The sequence below is a fragment of the Lathamus discolor genome, chromosome 3, assembly GCF_037157495.1.
Source record: "Lathamus discolor isolate bLatDis1 chromosome 3, bLatDis1.hap1, whole genome shotgun sequence".
NCBI classification, from domain to species: domain Eukaryota; kingdom Metazoa; phylum Chordata; class Aves; order Psittaciformes; family Psittacidae; genus Lathamus; species Lathamus discolor.
In genome coordinates, this window is record NC_088886.1 from 19792879 (window position 1) to 19814658 (window position 21780).

The window sequence follows — 21780 nt, forward strand, 5'->3', positions numbered from 1 at the left end:
AGGAGCTCCACTATTCAAGTGGCACTGGTGCCACCGTGTGCTCTGTGGAGTGTAGCCTCACCACAGGCAGCTGTGCGGGGTCTCTGCTTTCCTGTGGCTGTCCACAGCATGGCCACCTGCCCGTGTGTGCTCCCTGAAGTGTCACCAAAGGCACAATTTGTGAGCAGATGCAGTTCAATTGATGAGGTGATAGACACAATTTCAACCCAAAGATGGCACAAACAGACCAGTCACAGAATTTTATTTAAGAAATAAAATTCGCCCATATTACACCTTTTTTACCCAGGTTTGCATGCTGGATCCCAGCAGTAGAGCACATAATTTCTTGTCACCCACCAACCAGCACCTGCATTTTTGATCAGTCGACAGAACCAGCTGACATGCAAAGAAGTGCATCTCTACCTCCGCACTGGCCATGCAAGCACCCTGCTCCTCTCCCACATGTGCACTCATCCTTGGCCCAGAAGAGCATCTGAACAGTGAATCAAGCTCTTTCCTGCCCATCCCTTTTACTCTATGTGCCCTGCTGTGGCACTGCCTTTCCCAGCTTATGGATGTCCCCATTCTCCAGCACCTCCACCTTCCCCTTGCCTGGCTGCAGCACACTGGCCACCATAGCCCTGGCCACCATTTCCACAGGTACTGAGTAAGCAGTAGGGAAGACCCAAGCCACAACACCCAGAAACTGCTGGGCTATCCACTCCATGGGCCGGGACTCCTGGCGTTTGCACAGCAGCACCCTGCAGAGCGAGCAGGTAAGGTGGGTCAGACTGAAGCCATCCCTCAGGAGAAAGCTGAAGACTGGGTTCTCCAGCTGTGCTAGAGGCCCAGCCCAGCTTGCTAAACCCACATGAGGCTTTGGCAGGGTCCCAAAACACAACTGAGCTGAGTTCTGGGACATAAAACTCCTTTCCCCGCTGTGCTGTCAAAACCAGTATGCCAGTACTCCCAGGTGGCAAGAGCATAGTACACCTGAAGAGATACAGGCAAGTATCTCCCCCGCAGAAGGCCAAGGTCTGTGCAGAGGTGAGCTTTGACCTATGTCCCCCAAACTCTGCTCTCAACCCAATCCTCTTCTTACATGGCACGTGACACTAGCATTGGGATACAGGCCATGGGAAACTGCTGTGCTTGCTCCCTGCAGCATTGGGAAGCAGTGTGCTTGTCCAGGAGCCGCATCTGCAGCTGGTGGCTTTTTCCATTTCTCTCCCCAGCCCTCCCCTTACACATCCTTTCTCTCTTTCTCCATCTCCTAGCCCACTGACATGGCAAACCTCCACCTAAGTCCTATGCCCACCCTCCCTCCACTGCTACTCACGCTGGCCGGAGAATGGTACAGCGATCAAAACCAACAGCTTGGACCAGGTTCTCCACTTCTCCCTGTCACAGTAGTAGGGCAGGACGAAAGGAGACAAGGATGACTGCAAGCACCATCCCTCCCATGCCATGAATTGGCAGGAAAGGGCTGCTAAGCCATGGGCAGGACTGCACTAAAGCAAATTTAAAGCTGGTACAGGTCAGGCACTGCCAGGGCTGCCAGCAGCTCCCCAGGAAAAGGCAGTGGAGGGCAAGTGTCCAAGGTGGTGGACTGTTAATCAGCAGTGCACCCTTGCAACCATCATGCTAACTGCAACTGGATGCTCCTGAGACAGCATTTGGACAGTGCCCAGCCCAGGGATCCCAGAACAGGACACTGGAGACAACAGTGAGTCCAGCAGATGCTGGGAACTGCAGCACACAAAAAACCTTCACGATGATCATGGTCCCACATGGGGAGCCACCCTGGGATAGTTCACATCTCACCTGGACACAGCCCTGAGCCTCCTGACCTAGCAGTGAAGCCGTCCCAGTTTGGGGAGCTGGGATCGGGCTGGAGACCTGAACAGGTCTTTCTGTGGTTTGAAGAGGGAGACAGATGCTGCATGGCAGTGTTGTGCTGCTTTGGACAAAGCCCAAAAGCACAGCTGTCCAGCCAGCCCCCTTTCCTCGTTTCCTGGTCCCCTAGCAGGACCCCCAGAGCCATTTGTATCTCTAAAGACCTCAGTTCCTGCTTCATTCCTGAGCATCCCGGCATTTTCTGACTCCTGCACGAGCATCAAGAGCTCCCCCCATGCGCCTCCTCACCTTCACCCGGAGATAGAGAAAGCGGCTGTGCTGGTTTGCCCCCCGGGAGGACTGCAGGAGGAAGTGTTTGCAGCCCCCTGCCCGCGCCAGCTCTGCCGCCTGCGCAACGTAGTCCCGGTCCACACGGATGAAGCCATCCTGCGGGTAAAGGACAGAGGAGGGTCAGCATGGGAGGGAGAGGGCAGGCAGGACCCCTGCTGCCCCCGGGGCCTCACTCACCATGCCAGCCTTGGCCCTGGTGGTGCCCAGGCAGCAGAAGCCGACGTCGTGTCCCCGGAAGGCAGCAGCGTGCTCGCTCAGCCGCTCGAAGTCCACCACAACCTGCTCCTGCGGGGAGGCCAAGGGTCAGCGCGGCCACCCCGGCTCCCGGGACCCCCGAGGGACGCCCGGCCCAACGCACCACGGCCGCGCCGGTCTCCTCGCCCAGGCTCAGCCAGCGCCTCCCGATCAGCGTCACCCTGGCAAAGAGCCGCCGGGCCAGCAGCTCCCGCAGCAGCACCCGGCCCGTCTCCCCGGAGGCGCCCAGCACGAAGCAGGACCTGCCGCTGCCGCCGCCGTTACCGCCCGCCGCCGCCATGCCGAGCGAGGTGGGGCGGGCCTTCTTCCGCCTGCCCGCTCTCTACCGCCCGGCCAGCCGGGCTCCTCCCGGCCGCGCTGGCAGCGGGGCCGGGCAGGCGGACAGAAGCTGCTGGAGCTCAACGTGGGGCTGCGCTCAGCGCACGGGGCAGGTAGCGCAGGGGCTGCCCGAGGGGACCCGGCTCACTCTGGCTGCTGCTCGCAGCTCGCAGGGACACACATGTACCAGTGCTCCCCCTCCTGTCCTGGCGCTTGCTGTCCTTGCAGTGGCAGAGCCCACGGCCGAAAGCAACCCTGGGAGGATGCGTGGTGCCAGACGCTCTGCAGCGGTCCTAGCGACAGGGGCGAGGAGCAGTAAAACTAAAACACAGGAAGTTTCACCTCAACATGAGGAAGAACGCTTTATGCTGAGGGCGGCAGAACACTGGAACAGGCTGCCGGGGGGGTCATGGAGTCTCTGGGGGCATTTAAAACTTGCCTGGACGCGTTCTGTGTAACCTCCGCTGGGTGCCCCTGCCTTATCGGGGGGGTTGGACTGGATTACCTCCCGAGGTTCCTTCCAACCCTACAGTTCTGTGATCCTGTGTATCCTCTGCCCTCCCTGCTCAGGCAGAGGGGATGTGTTCCTGGTGGGGTGCTTAGAGGTGTGTGTGACCTCCTCCCCAAACCCATTTGGCTCAGAGTGCACTGCTGGCCAGGGTGCCCCATAGCTGTGTCCTCAAGGCAGCAGGCAAGTTACCCACCCCAGGCACCAGCTCCCGGGACAATGAGAGGGACAATGGCAATCATCATCAGGGCAGGCCATGTGTCATTGAGAGCCAACCTGGGACACGGCTCTGCAGTGGGCACTGAGGGGCTCTGCACAGCTAGCTGCTCCCACAGGTAGGATTAAGGGGCCCTGGCAGCACCCCAATCCCGTTTATCCTGATTCCTGGGGAGGGAGGTACAGAGGCCTGAATGACTGCTTTAGGGATCAGCCAGGTGATTTTCCAGCCCGGCATGTCTGCCGAGCGCTCCTCTTGGCCAAGGGCTGAAGATGAATCCCTGGTGCACGTGCCACATGCGAGGCAGGATGCGTGTCATGACCATCAGAGGGTTAATGGCCGGCATCTCGTTCTACCTGCCAGTGTGCCTCTGGCACCCGTGGCTGTGCATCCCATCTGGTGTCCGGCATCCCACAGCCACAGGCAAAGCCAGGTAGGTACAGGATGGGAAGGCTGGAGTGTGGTGGGGGTCCAGGGTAGTGGGATGAGTGCTTGAGAATGGAAGGGGAACTGGGAACTATACAGTGTGATGCTGCAGAATAGTGGCAGCAACATATATGGGGCGTGTGGTATGCTATAGGGTTTCATGGTATGGTGGGGACACCTCTGGGGAGGAGTGCGATTGGGATGCATGGGGCCATGTGGTGCTCCCACTGCTCATGTTATGCTTCTCCACGGCAGGCCTCTGTGCGGTTGGTCAGGCACCGGGGTGTCTACTCTCCCAGTGGCATGGAGGCGCAGTGCTGGCGCAGCACAGCATTTGACTGCACGCCCCAGCCATCAGTCTGCTGCCCTGACTGGATGGCGGGGCTCCCCGATTCCCTGCCCCTCTCCCGCCTCTCCATCCCTGGCACCCACGACTCCCTCAGCCTGTTCGGTGGCCGGCGCCTGCGGTGCCAGAGCTGGGGCCTGGAGGCTCAGCTGGCAGCTGGTGTCCGCTTCCTGGATGTACGCTGCAAGCTGGCACGGGGCGAGCTCCATGTGTACCACCTCTGCACCTTCCAGCGGGCCAGCCTGCGGGGGGTCCTGCGCCGCACCCTGCGCTTCCTCCGTGCACACCCCGGCGAGGCTGTGATCATGCGCATCAAGGAGGAGCTGCCCATCTTCTCCCGGCCTGGCTTCGCCTCCCAGCTGCAGCGCTGCCTGCTGGAAGAGGGACAGGGCTGTGTGTGGTGCCGGGAGGAGGTGCCAACGCTGGGCCAGGTGCGAGGCAAGATTGTGGTGCTGGAGGCGCTGGCGCAGGAGGTCCTGGGCATCCCTTATGAGCAGCTGAGCATCAGCGATGCCTGGAATGTGCTCTCGCTGGAGCGCAAGTGGGTGCAGGCACGGCGGCACCTGGAGCGGGCGGCCAGTGGGGACCCTGCCACCATGCACCTCACCTTCTGCTCTGGCAACGGGCTCTTCACCTGCCCCGAGGAGGTGGCCCGCTTTGTGAACCCACGCTGCTACCAGCACCTGCGGCGCCGGCGGGGACAGCCCGTGTGCTGGGGGGTGGTCATCATGGACTTCCCTGGGGCAGGCCTTCTCCAGCTCATTGTGGAGAGCAATGGTCTGCAGGCCAGCAGACACATTACAGCGGCCCCCAGCAGCCCCACAGTACCCTCGCGGCACCCCCGCAGCAGAGGGGAGAGGCGCGGCAGCCGGCACAGCTCTGCCCACTGCCCATGCCGGTGCCCATCAGGACGGACGCTGCTCCCAGCCCGACGCCTCTGCCGAAGGATGTGAGTGCTTTTAAGAGCAGAAGTGGGTTTTCTAGCTGTTGGGCACCAGGAAGCCTTCGTGTGAAGCTATTGGGCACCAGGAAGCCTTCGATTACCAGAAGCAGAAGAGGAGGGTTGGCAGCTGTGGTTGGAGCAGGGCAGCCCAGGGAGCTGCCCCCTGCATGCAGCTCTCCCAAGAGGAGCCAGATACAGTCCGGTCACAGGGCTGGGCCAGCTGAGGCCCTGGCAGAGCAGCAGGTACCAGTGGAAGGAGCAGATCCTGCCTTGTCTCCTGTCAGGCTGGTGAGTCCACCCAAAATGCCTCTCTGCAAAACAGTCCTTTTCCTTTCAAGGGTGAATAAAAATAAAAAGAACTTAGGAAAGCACTCCCCATGTTGCCTTGCCATTTCATAGCAGAAAAGTGCAGAAAATACCTTTTGATTTTACTGCTCAGATAGGGAAAAGCCTGTACCTCTCTGCCCATGGCCCAAGCACAGTTTAATTGGTGTTTGTAACCATGTTGCTCTGAAAGCAGAACAGCAAGAGGGAGGAGGAGGAAGTCACTTCATTTCAAAGGTGACAACAAATGGTTAGCCACATCTTTCCCATCATTATTTTAGCTTCTATTTTTTTCTTTCAGGGGCTTGCCCCAGAAGTCAGGACTTTTAGAAAGGCAACTTCAGCAAGCACCACCCGACCCTGTGTACGGAAAGCTGGACAGCCACAATAGTAGCAATTCAAATGGGGCTATGTGTTCCCTGGTCTCACACACAACTGGGGGACGCTGCACAGGGGAAAGCCCAGCAGTTTGAAACAGCATGGGCAGCATGGACAGGGCAGTTTGCAGATCCACAAAAGCAAAGAGGTTGAGATGTAAAAAAGACCTTAAAATGCACATAATGCCAGTGCCTGCCCTACCTGCAGAAAATAAATAGACTGGCAAGTCACAGGACACAGTAGCTTCTTGTCGCAGAAAGACAGTGGAGATCCCAGGGGAGAAGCATCAAACTGCTGACTGCGCTGAAGCAGGAGGTGAGAAACAGGAAAGCTCATCCCTGGCCTGATGAAAGACACTGGAGCAGGGAGATGAGAAAGAGGAAAGCCCATCCCTGGCCTGACTAAAGATGAAGAACGTCCTTAAGAATCCTCCTGCCTCGGGGAAAACGTAGCTGAGCACAGTGCTGGCCGGAGGCGATACCGCAGGATTTCCTGGCTGGAGCAGAGGACATTTTTGCTCCACAGGGGCTGGTCCTGGCTGAAGACATGGCCCTTGGTGCTGAGTATGTTCATCCGCTGGTCCCTGGCAGCCCTCCTCAGGGTGCAGGGGAGGACAGAGCCCATGCTGCAAAGAGCCACACAGGTGGGAAGCAGGCAATAGCATGCAAGGGAGTGCTGGAGGTGACAGAGGAATCTGTCTTTGGACTTGCTTTGTGAGACAGGAGAAGATTGAAATCTCTGCATTAAACCAGTTAAGTGACAAAAGCACTGGTGATGTCTGGGGTGCTGGTGCCTGCTCCATGTGCTGCCAGCACCCCCCCTGCCTGGGTCACCCCTGTGCCAAGCCGGCATGACAGCTCTTGGTACCACTCTCATGACTGAAGACGAGTGTTGTTGAGGGAGGGCCATGTGGGTTGCTGGCCTGTCCAGGCATTCCAGAAATTCATAGTGCTGTGGGGAGCTGGGCAGGGTGCAGGCAGAGCAATTGCTGTTCCCAGGAGCAGCTCTGCAGGGTGGGTGGCTCTGCTGTCACTTACGGCAAGGGCTGCCTGCATGGGTGTGGGGCTGCCCCTAGATGTGGCACATCAGTGGAGCTGCACCCCAGCACCCTGGAGCCACCCTGCACCCTGGCTTGCTGGCAGGGTAGAGGCACTGCACATTCCCAGGATGGGCAGAGACACTTGTTTACTCCCTATCGCACAAGCAGTGAAACTTAGGTGTTTTCTACGCCCCCAGCATCCTGTTTGATGAACCCTTATCTGTGCCATGAACTTGTTGCTGCTGCCAGGCACCAGGGAGCCAGCAGGCAGCATGGGCAGGGGTACCCAGCTGGCAGTAGTGCCCAATGAAAAGGCTCTCCATCACCAGCATGGAAGGGGAAAGTGCAAGGCAGAAAGCTATTCTACACGTGAGATCAAAGAAGTGTCTCTCAGAAGCACTGGGTGGGGTGGGCAGGAGTGATTTGCCCAAAACTACCCCTGCATCCTGTAACTGGGGCTGCCCCAGCACCACGAGGTGCCTGTGGGTGCCACAGCCCCTGGGATGTCTTAAAGCACCCCTGTCCTTCTGTTCCTAGCTAATGCTTGCAACCATCTCCCCCACTCCAAGCCAGGGCAGCACTTGGATAACACATCTTCCTGTGGACAAAAGCTTTCAAATGATGAGAAAGATTTTATCAGGCACTGCTTTCCTCCAGGGCAGTCTGAGGAGAGTCTGGCTACTCAGGCTGCAGACCAGGTCTTGCACTGGGAGATGTGCCCAAAGGCATCCTGCGGCTCAGGGAACGCTTTGGGTCAACCACCCTCTCCTGACCCTGAGGTGGGAAGGAGCCATCCCGTGCCCGCTCTCGGGAGGTGCCTCTAAAGCCTCAGAGAGAGCCACCTCTGTCCCCAGGGTGGAGCTGGGGATGGAAGCAGCAGGGCTGCACCCTGGCATGGTCTGGGTGCCTGCTGGTACCACACCACACCCCTGCAGGGTGCCATTGGGTGCCTCCTCACTCTGGTGAATTGCTGATCCCTCCCTGGGAGCAAGGGGGGCTTCCCAGGAAGGTGCCCACTATATCGTGGTCAGCAGCTGAACCAGGCTGCTTAGTCAGGGTGACTCGGTTCCTCTGTGGTTTGCCAGGGGACATTGCACAAGGAGGGGAACAGTGGGGCTGAAGCCTCTGCCAAAAACAAGGGCGCCTCTGTATGGGGGAGGGGGGTATGAGTGTGTAGCATGGTGCCCCAGGGTCTACTGCACCAGGTTCTGGGCACTCCCTGGGGACATGCTGTGGGGCACAGCCTGGAGCTGGCCCTGGAGCTCTGCAGGAGCTAAGGCCTGGGCCATCTGCCCGCCTCTGCCAGTGCCACCTCCCCACACAGCACATACAGCCCCTGGCACCGCTGGTCCCAGCCACACCTGGGTGCCCCCAGTGCTGCCTGGGTACTCCTGCAAGCATCGCACCCTGCCCTGCCCATGAGACCCTCCTGCAGCACAGCTGAGCATTCTCAGAGGGCACAGAGCATCAGCCTGGGCAGGCAGCGATGGCCGCAGCAGCTGAGCCACTTTCCCCTGGCCAGCCCTGCAGTCACAGCCTGCGGGTGGGTTGCCCAGCCCCTGGCAGTGGCTTGTAGATGGGAGGGGGGCACCCATGCAGGGCTCTCACATGAGAAGGAGCATCACCTCTGTCTATGGCTCAGGACCAGGGCATAGCAAAGGAAGCACATTTCCATTGTAGATTTCTGCAGCATCCTGAATCCTTCCTGGGTGGCTGAGCCTTGGAAAACACCCAAGATGTGAAAGGGCTACTGGTGATCACCCAGCTCCAGCAGAGCTAGAAAGATAATTCAGGTCTTCTCTCCCTCCCACAAAGTGTACCTTTTTTGACTACCTGCAAAGCAACCTGCCGTGCAGGAACCCCTCTCTGAGCCCAGGTACCTGTGGGCACAGGGCACCTGTCCCCACAAAGAGCTTTGAACTTGGCTATGCTTTTGTGGTGGCAGCCTCTAGGTCTCATCCACTCTGATTCTGTTTTACAAACAATACCAGAAACTATTTGTAGCTACAAAAATAAAGGTGGGAGTATTTTCTTTCTACTGCTCTGCCCTAGCATGCTGAGTTTCAGCACAAGTGAAACTGGCAGGGGCACAGCCTGCTGCCTCCCAGGGCCGTACCCCTATGAGCACCCCTCTGACTCCCAGCAGGTCTCACACCATTAGGAGAGACAGCTCCAACCCTCCCCAGGTGACCCTCAGCGTTTGGACTTGCTCTCCTGTCACAGCAGCTGCCCTTTAGCTTCTTTGCCTGCCCATCTGCTTCTTTCCTAGCTGCAATTGTACCCTCTGTACATGAGCCCTCTGTACATGTACCCACACATGAGAAAGTGAGTGCTCCTGGGTTACTGGACACACAGGCTCATCCTCAGCAATTCCATAAAAATAGACAATTACAGTAAAATTGAACATTTTTGCAAGGAAAATACCCAGAGACAGGAACCAAGATTCATTTACATTGGCCAGGTATAAAGTCATTGTAGTGAGTTACAGCTTTTGTGGGACGGGTTCCTGCTTTTGTCTAGCATGAGTCCCAGTGGAGCAGCATCAATTTCTCTGGAACTGGAAAATGCATGTGACCTGCATGGCTCACACTTTGGCTTTAACTGGAAGAGAGCAGAGTAATTCCTGCAGAAAACTCTGCCAAGGCAATTTAACTTAGAAGCAGAATGGGGTAAGGAAAGATTTATGATGATTCAAGAGTGATCCAATGGGAGGTGGACACAATGAGGCATGCTTCTGAAGCACCAGTGGAAGTTCCTAAAGGATATTAACAACTCGGGGGAAATTCCTCTGGCATGTTCTTAGAACGTTCTCATAAAGACTTAAAGGCAAAGATGGGAAAATTCATTGTGTAAGTAACCATTTATAAATGGTATATGAAGATTCACAGCCAGAGCAAAAAGCCTGCAAGCAAGGAGAGCATCCAGCACAGGAGCTGGCAGGCTGTGAGCCACGCTCCCACTTAGCCCACGTGGGAGCTCATCACAGCTCATCCCTCCTCTGTCCTCCAAACATCAGTGAAGAAACATGGACATGGTGGGTTAGGGAGGTCTCAGTGCCCGGGCACTATGGGCCGGATCCCTCCTGGGGGACCCTTCTCCACCTCGTGGGGGGCTTGGGCAAGCCCAGCTTGTTGTCAGTCTGCTCCTGTGGCTGTCATGTCCCCATGGGGATACACCCAGCTCCTGTGCCATGGGGCAGACATTGAGCTGAGTCCTGCCAGGGCTGCAGCCAGGGCTGACCCCGCTGCTCCCCTCTAGCTTCAGGCGGGGAGCAGGGTCTCTGCAGACGGATGGGAGAGCCCTGTGCCGGGGGAGGCGGGAGTGCAGGGCAGGACGCGGGTTGGCAGCAGGGCTGGGGTGGGAGGGGAAGTAGCCAAGAGCAGTGAGCAAAGCTCTGCACACTTGGGGGAAGTGCGAGCACCACTGCCCGCAGAGGGACAGATGCGCCTGGCACTGCCAGCGGCTGGGCAAGGTGTGTCTGTCGTGCTGACATGGTAAGTCCTTCTCTTTTCCTTGGGGATGTGTTGGGGTCTGCTTAAAAAAGGGAATTAGGGGAGGGCAGGGCTGTAGGTAGGTAATGCCAGGAAATGGTGCAGATGCCAGCCCTTGGTGTGTGAGGAGGGTATGCCCTGTACCTAGGGGCTCCCCGGGGGTGAACTGCACGTCCATTCCCCCACTGTCCAGCTGTGCTATAGGCACAGCCCCTGCACTGTGCCTCACTAGAGTGGCCCATTCTATAGCATAGCAGTACCTGCACACAGTGTGCCTCTGTGTGAACCAGCGTAAGCAACATGCCCATGTGGCTACCAGGACTACCTGGCAGTGGTGTGGGCGCACAGCCCCGCCTGTAAGCCCCCATGCATGCTCATGCCTCTCTCCCTGGCACGCAGGGCACTGCTCCAGGACTGCGGTCTGCTGGAAGGACATGGGCTCTGAGCTCTCATGGCATCTGCTACCTGGGCATCGCTGCCATCGCATGGGGTAAGCCACTCTCCAGCTGCCCAGTGTGACCCTGCTGCCAGGGAGCCTGCAGGCCAGGAAACTGAAGAAGGGCAGCAGTGTTATTTTGGGAGGTCATCACTCACAACCCCCACGGCTGCCAGCCCAGGGCCGGATCTTTCTGGGCTGGGAGGGCGCTGCATCTGCCTGGGGATGGAAATGCAGGCAAAGAGCATCCGCCTGGAGTTCAGCTCCAAGGGAGCAGGGAGAGGTAACACAAGGCTGTGTGGAAGGAGTGGGGATGAGCTATGCTACAGAGAGGGCGTTACTGGTGGAGCTGGAGGAAAGAGGTAGGAGAGCACATGAAGGATGGGCATGCAGCAGATGGGCTCCCTTGGTCCTTCTTGGTTTGGGGCTGGGGTGTGTGAGGGTGGCAGGGCAGCTGCCCTAAGCTGTGCCGGGAGGGTAGCAAGGGCCAGGAGGTAGGTGCTGGGAGCTGAGGTAGGGGCAGTTTCCCAGGAGCTGCCCTGGGCTTTTCTCCTGCAGCCCCAAACTCCCAAGTGGTGGAGGGCTGTAACTGAAGGCCACCATTTCCTCAGCTTTGGTTGTCTTGAACAAAGTGGATAGTTTGCTCTTCACAAGGAAAACCAGACAAACTATGTGAATTTCACTTAGAAAAAAACATAATTGACCAAAACAGAGCCCTAATTAGACTTAAAAAGCCCTAGATTTACATCTAATCTGCGATGTCCAGACCTCTGCATGCATGACCACAGTTTGATATGCTTTTCTGAGGCACAAGGTTCCCCAGGCCAGTTGTTTGGAGCAAACTCTGATCCCCATCTCACTTTCTGCATAGATGGAGATAGGATTCCCATACCATTTTTTGCAGTTGTGGAGATACCTGCTTCTGGGGAGGAGGGAAGAAGCTTTTTTGTGGCTAAACCCTTTGAATGCATCAAGTTGTGGTATGAAATGCTGTAAATAAGAGCAGGGTGCTCTTCACTTCTGGGTGTGGGTTCCGGTTAATCTCTGGCTTTGTCTTGCCTGGTGGGCATGACCAGGATGTGAACTTGACTTTTGCAAGATGTTATTTTGCAATACTGAATTTTACAAGACTCTTCAGACCATCTCTGACTCAGATGAGTAGATTGGGATCCAAGTCCTTTTGGGGGTGAGGGCATGCTTGTTGCTCTGCCTTGCTCCAAGTTGACTCTTGTGTAGAAGTGTAAAAAAAAAGGAAACCAAAGTGGTACACCTCTGTGCTTGAAGAAGGAACTGTGTTTAAAGAACCATCTTGATACTGGGTTTTGCCCTTTGGGAAACCTTTGTGGGCAGAGGAGCGGGGCTGTGGGGTTGGGCTTTCATTCCTTGTACTGGAGGAGAGGTTGGCATCATCGCTTGGGGCTCTTCTGCTACCTGTGCTCTGCCTGCCCCATCATATGCTGCCCTCTGTCTCAGCCTTCACCCCATCTCCCCCACCTTCTTCATCTCTGTGCCATCCCCCTCAGTCCCACCTCAGCTACTTCTGCAATGCCTGATCCACCCACATTTCCATTCTCACCCACACTCGTCCCTTTGCCACATCCCCTCACCCAGCTGGTCATTGGCACCTCTTGGCCTAGCCCACCCTCATATGCCAAGGGACCCAGTCCCCAACCTAGCTTCTATCCTTTCTGTGTCAGTCCTGGACCTCATCCACTCTCACAGGCATAATAACACAACTGGAGGTGAGTGCCTGGACGTACCACTACAGTGACCAAGGGGACTACACATGGGAGCAGGCCAGGAACTACTGCCAGACCTTCTTCACTGACCTGGTGGCGATCCAGAACAAGCAGGAGATTGAGTACCTCAACAAGAGCCTGCCCTTCTACAGGCGCTACTACTGGATCGGCATCCGCAAACTGAGTGGCACCTGGACCTGGGTGGGCACTAAGAAGGCACTGACAAAGGAGGCAGAGAACTGGGCAGTTGGGGAGCCCAACAATCGCCACTCCAACCAGGACTGTGTGGAGATCTACATCAAGCGGCCGTTTGAGTCGGGCAAGTGGAATGATGAGTCCTGCAACCGGAGGAAAAAAGCACTGTGCTACCGGGGTGAGCTGGGGGGATCGCAGATCAGGCAGGCTGGGGATCTCAGCAGGGTGGCCAGTGGCTTCTGATGACTGTCCTCTGTATGCACAGCCTCCTGCCAGCCCTTCCCGTGCAGCCAGCGGGGCGAGTGTGTGGAGACCATCGGGAGCTACCGCTGCGACTGCTACCCTGGTTTCCATGGCCCTGAGTGTGAGGATGGTGAGCCATACATCCCCATCCCACCCTCCCTGCCAGAGAGCCTGAGCCTCGCAGCAAAGTGGGCAAGTTCATTTGTGCTCCTAACAGGCTGGCGGTGCTTTGTCTCTCCCAGTTGTGCAGTGCACTGAACTCAAGCCCAAGGGAGTGCAAATGAACTGCAGCCATCCCTATGGACACTTCAGCTACAACTCCACCTGTGTGTTTGAATGCCAGGAAGGGTTTGAGCGGCAAGGGGCAAGCACACTGCGGTGCCTGCCTTCCCAGCAGTGGTCAGCAGATATCCCCATGTGCACAGGTATGGCCTGCCAGCAGCTGGGCGTCTCAGGGATGTGGCATTGATACTTTCAGGGGGCCAGCCCTGCATGCCCAATGGCAAGCAGCGGCTCACTGGGCCCCGTACCCGTCAAGGAAGTAGCTTCTGGTGACACATGTGGGAAGCAGTTTCCCAATGAGGCTGTGATGGGCAGAGTGGCTGTGGGCTCTGGATAAGCCCCCTGCTCTCCCTGGCTGTCCCAGTGCTCTCGCTCGCTGTCCTCAATCCCACGCAGGTGCCAGCACCCTGTGTGCACCAAACGCAGAGGCAGAACGGCAACTTGGCACCTCCATCACTCTGCTGGCACTATTTTCATCTTGCCAAGCCCACTCCAATCCACCTTGGAAGGTGCTCTGCATCTTGGGAGTCAGGGCCTGTTGGGGACAAGCCCAAGAGGAACATGCTAGGGATTGAAGGATGGCGGGCTAAGGAGGACTATCAATCTCTTGTTTCACTTGTGGGAAAGGATAGCTTTTTAGACCCTGTCCCGCAGGGGAAAAAGGGTACTAGGACTGGCTCCCTGAAATGTCTGTACACCAATGCACGCAGCATGGGGAATAAACAGGAGGAGTTAGAAGTCTGTGTGCGGGCTAAAGGTTATGATCTAGTGGCGATTACAGAGACATGGTGGGACAGTTCACATGACTGGAATGTGGTCATGGATGGCTATGTCCTTTTTAGGAAAGATAGGTCAGCAAAGCGAGGTGGTGGAGTGGCTCTTTACGTGAGAGAGCAACTAGAATGTATTGAGTTCTGTCCGGGGTCGGATGAGGAGCAAGTGGAATGTCTGTGGGTACGAATCAAGGGGCTGACTGGCACGGGTGATACAGTTGTGGGGGTCTATTACAGACCTCCTGATCAGGACGAAGGAGTTGATGAGGCTTTCTACAGGCAACTGGAAGTAGCCTCGCGACTACATGCCTTAGTCGTCGTGGGGGACTTTAATTACCCCGATATTTGCTGGAAGACTCACACAGCCAGTCATTCACAGTCTAGGAGGTTCCTCGAGTGCATTGATGATAATTTCTTAATGCAAATGGTGGACGTACCAACTAGGGGAGCAGCGCTGCTAGATTTAGTACTCGCCAACAAGGAGGGTTTGGTCGAAGTGGTGACGGTCAATGGCAGCCTTGGCTGCAGTGACCATGAGATGGTGGAGTTTAGGATCCTGTGTGGGAGGAATAGAATACCTAGCAAAGCCACAGTTCTGGATTTCCGAAGGGCCAACTTTGGCCTCTTCAGTCAACTGCTAAGGGAGGTCTCATGGGAAAGTGTACTAGGCGGTAAAGGGGCTCAAGATAGTTGGTTAGCATTCAAGGACCGCTTCTTCCAAGCTCAGGATCGGAGCGTCCCAATAAGTAGGAAGTCAAGTAAGGGATCTAGGAGACCGGCGTGGTTAAACAAGGAGCTGCTGGGCAAACTCAAGTGGAAAAGGAGAATCTATGGATTATGGAAGGAGGGGCTGGCCGCTTGGGAGGAATATAGGACAGTTGTTAGAGGATGTAGGGAGGCAATTAGGACAGCTAAGGCCTCCTTGGAACTCAATCTTGCTAGTCGGGTTAAAGACAATAGAAAGGGCTTCTTCAAATACATAGCAAATAAAACTAACACAAGAGGCAATATAGGCCCACTGCTGAACGAAGTGGGTACCCTGGAGACAGAGGATATAAAGAAGGCAGAGGTGCTGAATGCCTTCTTTGCCTCTGTCTTTACTCCTGCAGACTCTCCCCGAGGGCCCCGGATTTCTATAGCCCCAGAAGGAGTCAGGACAAAGGAGGAGTTTGCTTTGGTAGATGAGGATTGGGTTAGGGATCAGCTATGCAATCTGGACATCTGTAAATCGATGGGTCCGGATGGAATGCACCCACGGGTGCTGAGGGAGCTGGCGGAGGTCATTGCTAGGCCACTTTCCATCATCTTTGGTAAGTCGTGGGAAACGGGCGAGGTGCCTGAGGATTGGCGGATGGCAAAGGTCACACCAATCTATAAGAAGGGCAAGAAGGAGGACCCGGGTAATTATAGACCGGTCAGCCTTACCTCCATCCCTGGAAAGGTGATGGAACAACTTATTCTTGACTCCATCACTAGGCATATCAAGGATGAGGGGGTCATTAAGAACAGCCAACATGGTTTTATGAGGGGGAAGTCATGTATGACCAACCTTATAGCCTTCTATGAGGAAGTGACTAGGTGGAGGGATGATGGTAGAGCGGTAGATGTAGTTTTTCTTGATTTCAGTAAGGCATTTGATACTGTCTCCCACAGCATCCTCATAGATAAGCTAAGGAAGTGTGGGCTTGACGATCAAGTAGTGAGGTGGATCGAGAACTGGTTGAAAGGAAGAAGGCAGAGAGTTGTGGTCAATGGCGCAGAATCTAGCTGGAGGTCTGTGACTAGTGGAGTTCCTCAGGGGTCGGTGCTGGGACCGGTGCTGTTTAATATTTTCATCAATGACCTGGATGAGGGAACTGAGTGCACCCTCAGCAAGTTTGCTGATGACACAAAACTGGGAGGAGTGGCTGACACACCAGAGGACTGTGCTGCCATTCAGCGAGACCTGGACAGGCTGGAGAGTTGGGCGGGGAGAAACTTGATGAAATTTAACAAGGGCAAGTGTAGAGTCTTGCATCTGGGGAAGAACAACCCCATGTACCAGTACAGGTTGGGGGTTGACCTGCTGGAAAATAGTGAAGGGGAAAGGGACCTGGGGGTCCTGGTGGATAGGAGGATGACCATGAGCCAGCAATGTGCTCTTGTGGCCAAGAAGGCAAATGGCATCTTAGGGTGCATTAGAAAGGGAGTGGTTAGTAGGTCAAGAGAGGTTCTCCTCCCCCTCTACTCAGCCTTGGTGAGGCCGCATCTGGAATATTGTGTCCAGTTCTGGGCCCCTCAATTCAAGAAGGACAGGGAATTGCTTGAAGGAGTCCAGCGCAGAGCCACAAAGATGATTAAGGGAGTGGAACATCTCCCTTATGAGGAGAGGCTGAGGGAGCTGGGTCTCTTTAGCTTGCAAAAGAGGAGACTGAGGGGTGACCTCATCAATGTTTACAAATATGTAAAGGGTAGGTGTCAGGATGATGGAGCTAGGCTTTTTTCAGTGATATCCAGTGATAGGACAAGGGGCAATGGGTGTAAACTGGAGCATAGGAAGTTCCACGTTAACATCAGGAAGAACTTCTTTACTGTAAGAGTGACAGAGCACTGGAACAGGTTGCCCAGGGGGGTTGTGGAGTCTCCTACACTGGAGATATTCAAGGCCCGCCTGGACAAGTTCCTGTGTGATGTACTGTAGGTTACCCTGCTCTTGCAGGGGGGTTGGACTAGATGATCTTTTTAGGTCCCTTCCAACCCTTGGGATTCTGTGATTCTGTGATTCTGTGAAGAGGGGCTGCTGTCCTGCTGCCAGGGGTAGGGCAGGGCTGGACCACATTGAGTGGGGGTGAGGATCTGTGAGACGAGGTTAGATATAAGGTGGGAGGGACAGAGCGAGCAGGAAGCCACAAAGGACAGAAAGCCGTGTTATGTTATGCTTCAGGCGTAGGGAAAGTCTTCATGCCAGTGGCTTGAGCGTTTGCAGCCAGGTGTCACACAGAGGTGCTGGGCTTTTTTGGGGAATGTGAGAGCCCTGCTCTAACTTCCTCTGTGACTGAGTAGGACTGCAACAGCTGCAGGCCTTCATCCTGGGGGCTGTGACTGGGGATAGTGCATGGGATGAACAGGTCTCTGGCAGGGCAGCAATTTTTCCCCCAGGAAATCATATGGCAGAAAAATCATAGTACCAGCTACATTGCTACTGTTTTTAAAGAGATGAGACTTGGCTGGATGAGAATGGTAAATCAAAGACATTTCACCATAGATTTGGTTTTGTTTGATTGGGAATCAGCCCTAATCCCTAGATTTAACCTCATCTATCCCATCTCTGAGACCTGCTCTCCCACCGCAGCCATCACTTGCCCAGTGCTCAGTGCTCCAGACTGGGGAGAGCTGAACTGCTCCCACCTCCATGGGGACTTCGCCTTTGGCTCTACGTGTGCCTTCTCCTGCCAGACAGGATTTGCACTGATGGTGTTGGAAAGCCTTGAGTGTATGGCCACAGGAACCTGGACTGGGGATACCCCACATTGTGAAGGCAGAGTTGCTGCTAGAGCTCAGGATGTGCTTGGTCTTGGGGTGACACTAGGATGTTCCCCAGCCTCTTGATCCCTGCAGTTTAGTCTCTTAGTCCCCAAGCTCCTGCTTGAAGTGTGCGTCTTTGCCCTGCAGCTATTACCTGTCCAGTGCTCAGTGCTCCAGAACGGGGAGAGCTGAACTGCTCCCACCTCCATGGGGACTTCACCTTCGGCTCCAAGTGTGCCTTCTCCTGCCAGACAGGGTTTACACTGATGGGGTTGAAGAGTCATGAGTGCATGGCCACAGGGTCCTGGACTGGGGATGCCCCACGCTGTGAAGGTAAAATTAAGGTGTCACAGGCCTTGGGTTTATCCTAGGATGTTCTTGGGTATCTTGGTCCTCTTGTCCCAGTAGTTGAGCCCAGGCTCCTGCCTGAAATCTGTTTATCCCTGTAGCCATCACCTGCCCAGCACTCAGTGCTCCAGACCAAGGAAAGCTGAACTGCTCTCACCTTCATGGGGATTTTGCCTTCAGCTCCACGTGTGCCTTCTCCTGCCAGACAGGGTTTGCACTGATGGGGCCAGAGACCCGTAACTGCACAGCTACAGGGACCTGGACTGGGAATGCCCCAAGATGTGCAGGTATTGCTGCTGCTAGAGCTCAGGGTGTCACTACTCTTGGGAAATGTTCTAGTGTCACCCCAACCCCTTTCTCCCAACTGTTTAGTCTCCCAGTCCCCAAGGTCCTGCTTGGAATATATCTCTGTCCCTACAGCCATCACCTGCCCAGTGCTCAGTGCTTCAGATCAGGGAGAGCTGAACTGCTCCCATGTCCACGGGGACTTCGCCTTTGGCTCCACATGTGCCTTCTCCTGCCATATGGGGTTTGCACTGATGGGGCCAGAGAGCCGTGAGTGCACAGCCACGGGGACCTGGACTGGGAACACTCCACAGTGCAAAGGTAGTGTTGCTACTCAATGTGTCACAGGCCTTGGGGTAACCATAGGATGTTCTCTGGTGTCTTGGATGTCTTATTCCAACAGTTTAGCATCATAGCCCACAGGCTCCTACTTGAAGTGTGCCTATTTACCCTGCAGCCATCACCTGCCCAGTGCTCAGTGCTCCAGACTGGGGAGAGCTGAACTGCTCCCACCTCCATGGGGACTTTGCTTTTGGCTCCACGTGTCTCTTCTCCTGCCAGACGGGGTTTGCACTGATGGGGCCAGAGAGCCGTGAGTGCATGGCCATGGGGACCTGGACTGGGGATGCCCCACACTGTGAAGGTACAGTTAGTGCTCAAGGCGTCACGTGCCTTGGGTTGACCCTAGGATGTTCTTGGGTGTCTTGGTCCTGTCATCCTAACAGTTTAGTGTCATTGTTCCCAAGCTCCTGTTTGAAGTGTGCTTATTTACCCTGCAGCTGTTGCCTGCCCAATGCTCAGTGCTCCAGACCAAGGAAAGCTGAACTGCTCCCACCTCCACGGGAACTTCACTTTTGGCTCCACATGTGCCTTCTCCTGCCAGACAGGGTTTACACTGATGGGGTTGAAGAGTCGTGAGTGCACGGCCATGGGGACCTGGACTGGGGACTCCCCACGCTGTGAAGGTACAGCTAGCGCTCAAGGTGTCACATGCCTTGGGTTGACCCTAGGATGTTCTTGGGTGTCTTGGTCCTGTCATCCAACAGTTCAGTGTCATTGTTCCCAAGCTCCTGCTTGAAGTGTGCTTATTTACCCTGCAGCTGTTGCCTGCCCAATGCTCAGTGCTCCAGACCAAGGAAAGCTGAACTGCTCCCACCTCCACGGGAACTTCACCTTCCGCTCCACATGTGCCTTCTCCTGCCAGACAGGGTTTACACTGATGGGGCCAGAAAGCCTTGAGTGCACAGCCATGGGGACCTGGACTGGGGACTCCCCACGCTGTGAAGGTAGAGTTGCTGCTCAAGGTGTCGCAGGCCTTGGGTTGATCCTAGGATGTTCTTGGATATCTTGGTCCTCTCATCCCAACAGTTTAGCCTTGTAGTTCCCAGGCTCCTGCTTGAAATGCATCTCTATCCCTGCAGCCATCACCTGCCCAGAGCTCAGTGCTCCAGACTGGGGAGAGCTGAACTGCTCCCACCTCCATGGGGACTTCGCCTTTGGCTCCACATGTGCCTTCTCCTGCCAGACAGGGTTTGCACTGATGGGGCTGGAGAGCCACAAATGCACGGCCATGGGGACCTGGACTGGCGAAACTCCACAATGCAAAGGTAGATCTTGTTGTAGCAGACTTTCCTCAGCATCAAATTCCCCTTAGCACCCCAGTCCGTGGCAGCTCATCCCCTAGCTCCCCAGCACACATGTCCCCATCCCACCAATATCTGTCCTGTCCTACTGATGCTGCTGCTGTGCTCTATCACCAGCCATCAGCTGCCCAGAGCTGGACGCCCCCAGCAGAAGTCACTTGAGCTGCTCTCACATGTATGGGAACTTCACATACAACTCCACATGCACCTTTTCCTGTGAGGAGGGGTTTGTTCGGATGGGAGCAGAGGTGCTTTGGTGTGCAGCCACAGGGAACTGGACTAGGCAACCCCCTGTCTGTGCAGGTATAGTGGGACTCCATGCTCCAGGACTGGGGGGGGTTCAGCTTCCTGCAGCACAGCTGGAATATTGTTGGGGGCACCCTAGCAGCTTGGGTACTGTGAAGTCCTTCCGACAACTTCCTAACCTCTGGGTCTGTGGATCTGTTTCAGAGGATGGTGCTCTCTTCTTAAAGCAAGTCCTGGCCTACAGCAGTGGCACAGCTCTGGCAGTAGCTGGCGTCGTGCTCTCTGGAATGCTCATTGCCCTCATTGCTAAGCGGCTCAGTGACAGAGGTAAGGAAACGCCTCCTGCAGCCCACTGTCACTTTGGGCGGGGTTTCCCAGGGAAAATGGTTACAGAGTCCCAGGGGAGGGTAGGATGATCAGAAGAGTTCAACACTGTGACTGCCTCAATCCACTTGTCTTTATTGCTTGAAGTTGGTTGGGTTCTTGGCAATTTGTCCAACTGAAAGCATCAGCAACCACGTCTAGAGGGGAAAGCCAGAAAAACATCTTCACTGTGAAGGGAAAAAAGGGAAATGCTTCAGCACCCCACCCTTGCTTCATCCCACACATGTAAAACCCAGTTCAATTTCAGATGCTGCTGCTGCAGCTTCTCATGTCCTTCACTGAACAGATCTGGTTATTTCTTTTCCATCTGCTCTATCCCTGTGGACATTTCAACACCATTATCAGAGGAGAAGAAGAAGCTCTTGAACCCTACCAGGTGAGAGTTGTGCTCTGGAGGAGGATGGCTCTGCTCTGTGCCCATCACAGCCCTGCAGTCACTCCGCTCGCACCCTGAACTGCCTGTGTGAGGCTGTTTTTATATACAGGGCCGATGGGCCTGTGCAAACTCCTGCCCTTCACACCCCTGCACCGTTCCCGAAGGTGACATCCTTGTGTTTTGTCTTCCAGCGACCTAGGCTCGCCTGGCATCTTCACCAATGCAGCCTATGATGCCAACCTGTAAGGTGAGCGCCAGCGAGATGCTAATGGCACCCCGTGCTCCTGCAGTGGCCTCGAAGTGCTGCCACCTGCCTTCTGCGGAGTCACTTGTGGAAAATCCACCTGGGCAGCTATCCTCCTGGCTGGGGTGCTCCCAGGTGTGGACATCCCTTAAGGGGGGAAGGGGGAGACCTGGTGCTTTTGGTGCTGTACCAAGGACTCTCTCTCTCCTGTGCTTCCAGCCTGGCCCGGACCAAACCCCACCGTGTTCCCCAGCGCTGCAGACCCAGCAGGAGCTGCTGCCAGGGCCTAGGGGGGCTCCGTGTCTTTGCCTGCAGTCCCGACCGTCACTGCCGTGGAAGCAGCACCCACGTTGCGCGCGCCCACACACACACACACACACACACACACACACACACACACACACACAGGCGCTGCCTTCCCCCAACGCCGCGCATCAGCACCCGGGCCACTGCTCGCCCTCTGGGGCCGGGCCTGGGCCTGGGCCTGGGCCTGGGCCTGGGCCTGGGCCGGGCCCGTCCGCTCACGGAGCTGCCTCCCTGCTCCCGCCGCTCGTGATTCTGGCGACGGGATTGTGCCAGCGGGGCCTGAATAAACTGCTGCGGCTAACGAACCGTCTGTGTGCCTGTGCGCCTGTGTGCCTGCGGCTAACGAACCGCCTGTGTACCTGCGC

At 55.8% G+C, this 21780-nt stretch overlaps 3 protein-coding genes and 1 long non-coding RNA gene across 10 annotated transcripts; 2 read left to right on the forward strand and 2 right to left on the reverse strand.

Annotated features, from left to right (window-relative positions):
• Positions 1-224: 224 nt before the first annotated feature.
• On the reverse strand, positions 225-3034 carry HTATIP2 (HIV-1 Tat interactive protein 2). Its single transcript, XM_065673861.1, has 6 exons — positions 2921-3034; positions 2525-2888; positions 2344-2451; positions 2125-2262; positions 1319-1380; positions 225-740 (listed from the first exon to the last, which is right to left on the reverse strand). Exons 2-6 carry the CDS (start codon positions 2699-2701, stop codon positions 515-517), a joined length of 711 nt encoding a protein of 236 aa, XP_065529933.1. The 5' UTR covers positions 2702-2888; positions 2921-3034; the 3' UTR covers positions 225-514.
• Positions 2858-6091, forward strand: LOC136011680 (uncharacterized). The gene is given in 4 exon segments (XM_065673860.1): positions 2858-3897; positions 4146-5076; positions 5079-5467; positions 5805-6091. Coding segments are annotated over 4 exon segments (1650 nt in total). The 5' UTR covers positions 2858-3657; the 3' UTR covers positions 5895-6091.
• Positions 6092-10307: 4216 nt separating this feature from the next.
• Positions 10308-21720, forward strand: LOC136011682 (P-selectin-like). 7 transcript variants are annotated; one of them, XR_010611442.1, is made up of 17 exons: positions 10308-10414; positions 10811-10901; positions 12570-12959; positions 13047-13154; positions 13267-13449; positions 17731-17916; positions 18033-18218; positions 18304-18537; positions 18674-18859; positions 18996-19181; positions 19317-19502; positions 19638-19823; positions 19977-20162; positions 20310-20432; positions 20776-20865; positions 21057-21112; positions 21329-21720. XR_010611442.1 is itself a non-coding variant. In XM_065673865.1 (17 exons), the coding sequence occupies exons 2-16, from the start codon at positions 10863-10865 to the stop codon at positions 21109-21111; spliced, it is 2490 nt and encodes an 829-aa protein (XP_065529937.1). In that variant the 5' UTR covers positions 10308-10414; positions 10811-10862; the 3' UTR covers position 21112; positions 21329-21720. The 7 variants fall into 7 exon arrangements, 6 of the variants coding, with proteins under 6 accessions (XP_065529937.1, XP_065529934.1, XP_065529938.1 ...); XM_065673865.1 differs by having other exon boundaries at positions 12545-12959; positions 20835-20865; XM_065673862.1 differs by having other exon boundaries at positions 20835-20865.
• LOC136011683 (uncharacterized) lies at positions 20541-21766 on the reverse strand. Its single transcript, XR_010611443.1, has 2 exons — positions 20863-21766; positions 20541-20626 (listed from the first exon to the last, which is right to left on the reverse strand). It is a non-coding gene; the product is annotated as an uncharacterized LOC136011683 (long non-coding RNA).
• Positions 21767-21780: the final 14 nt, after the last annotated feature.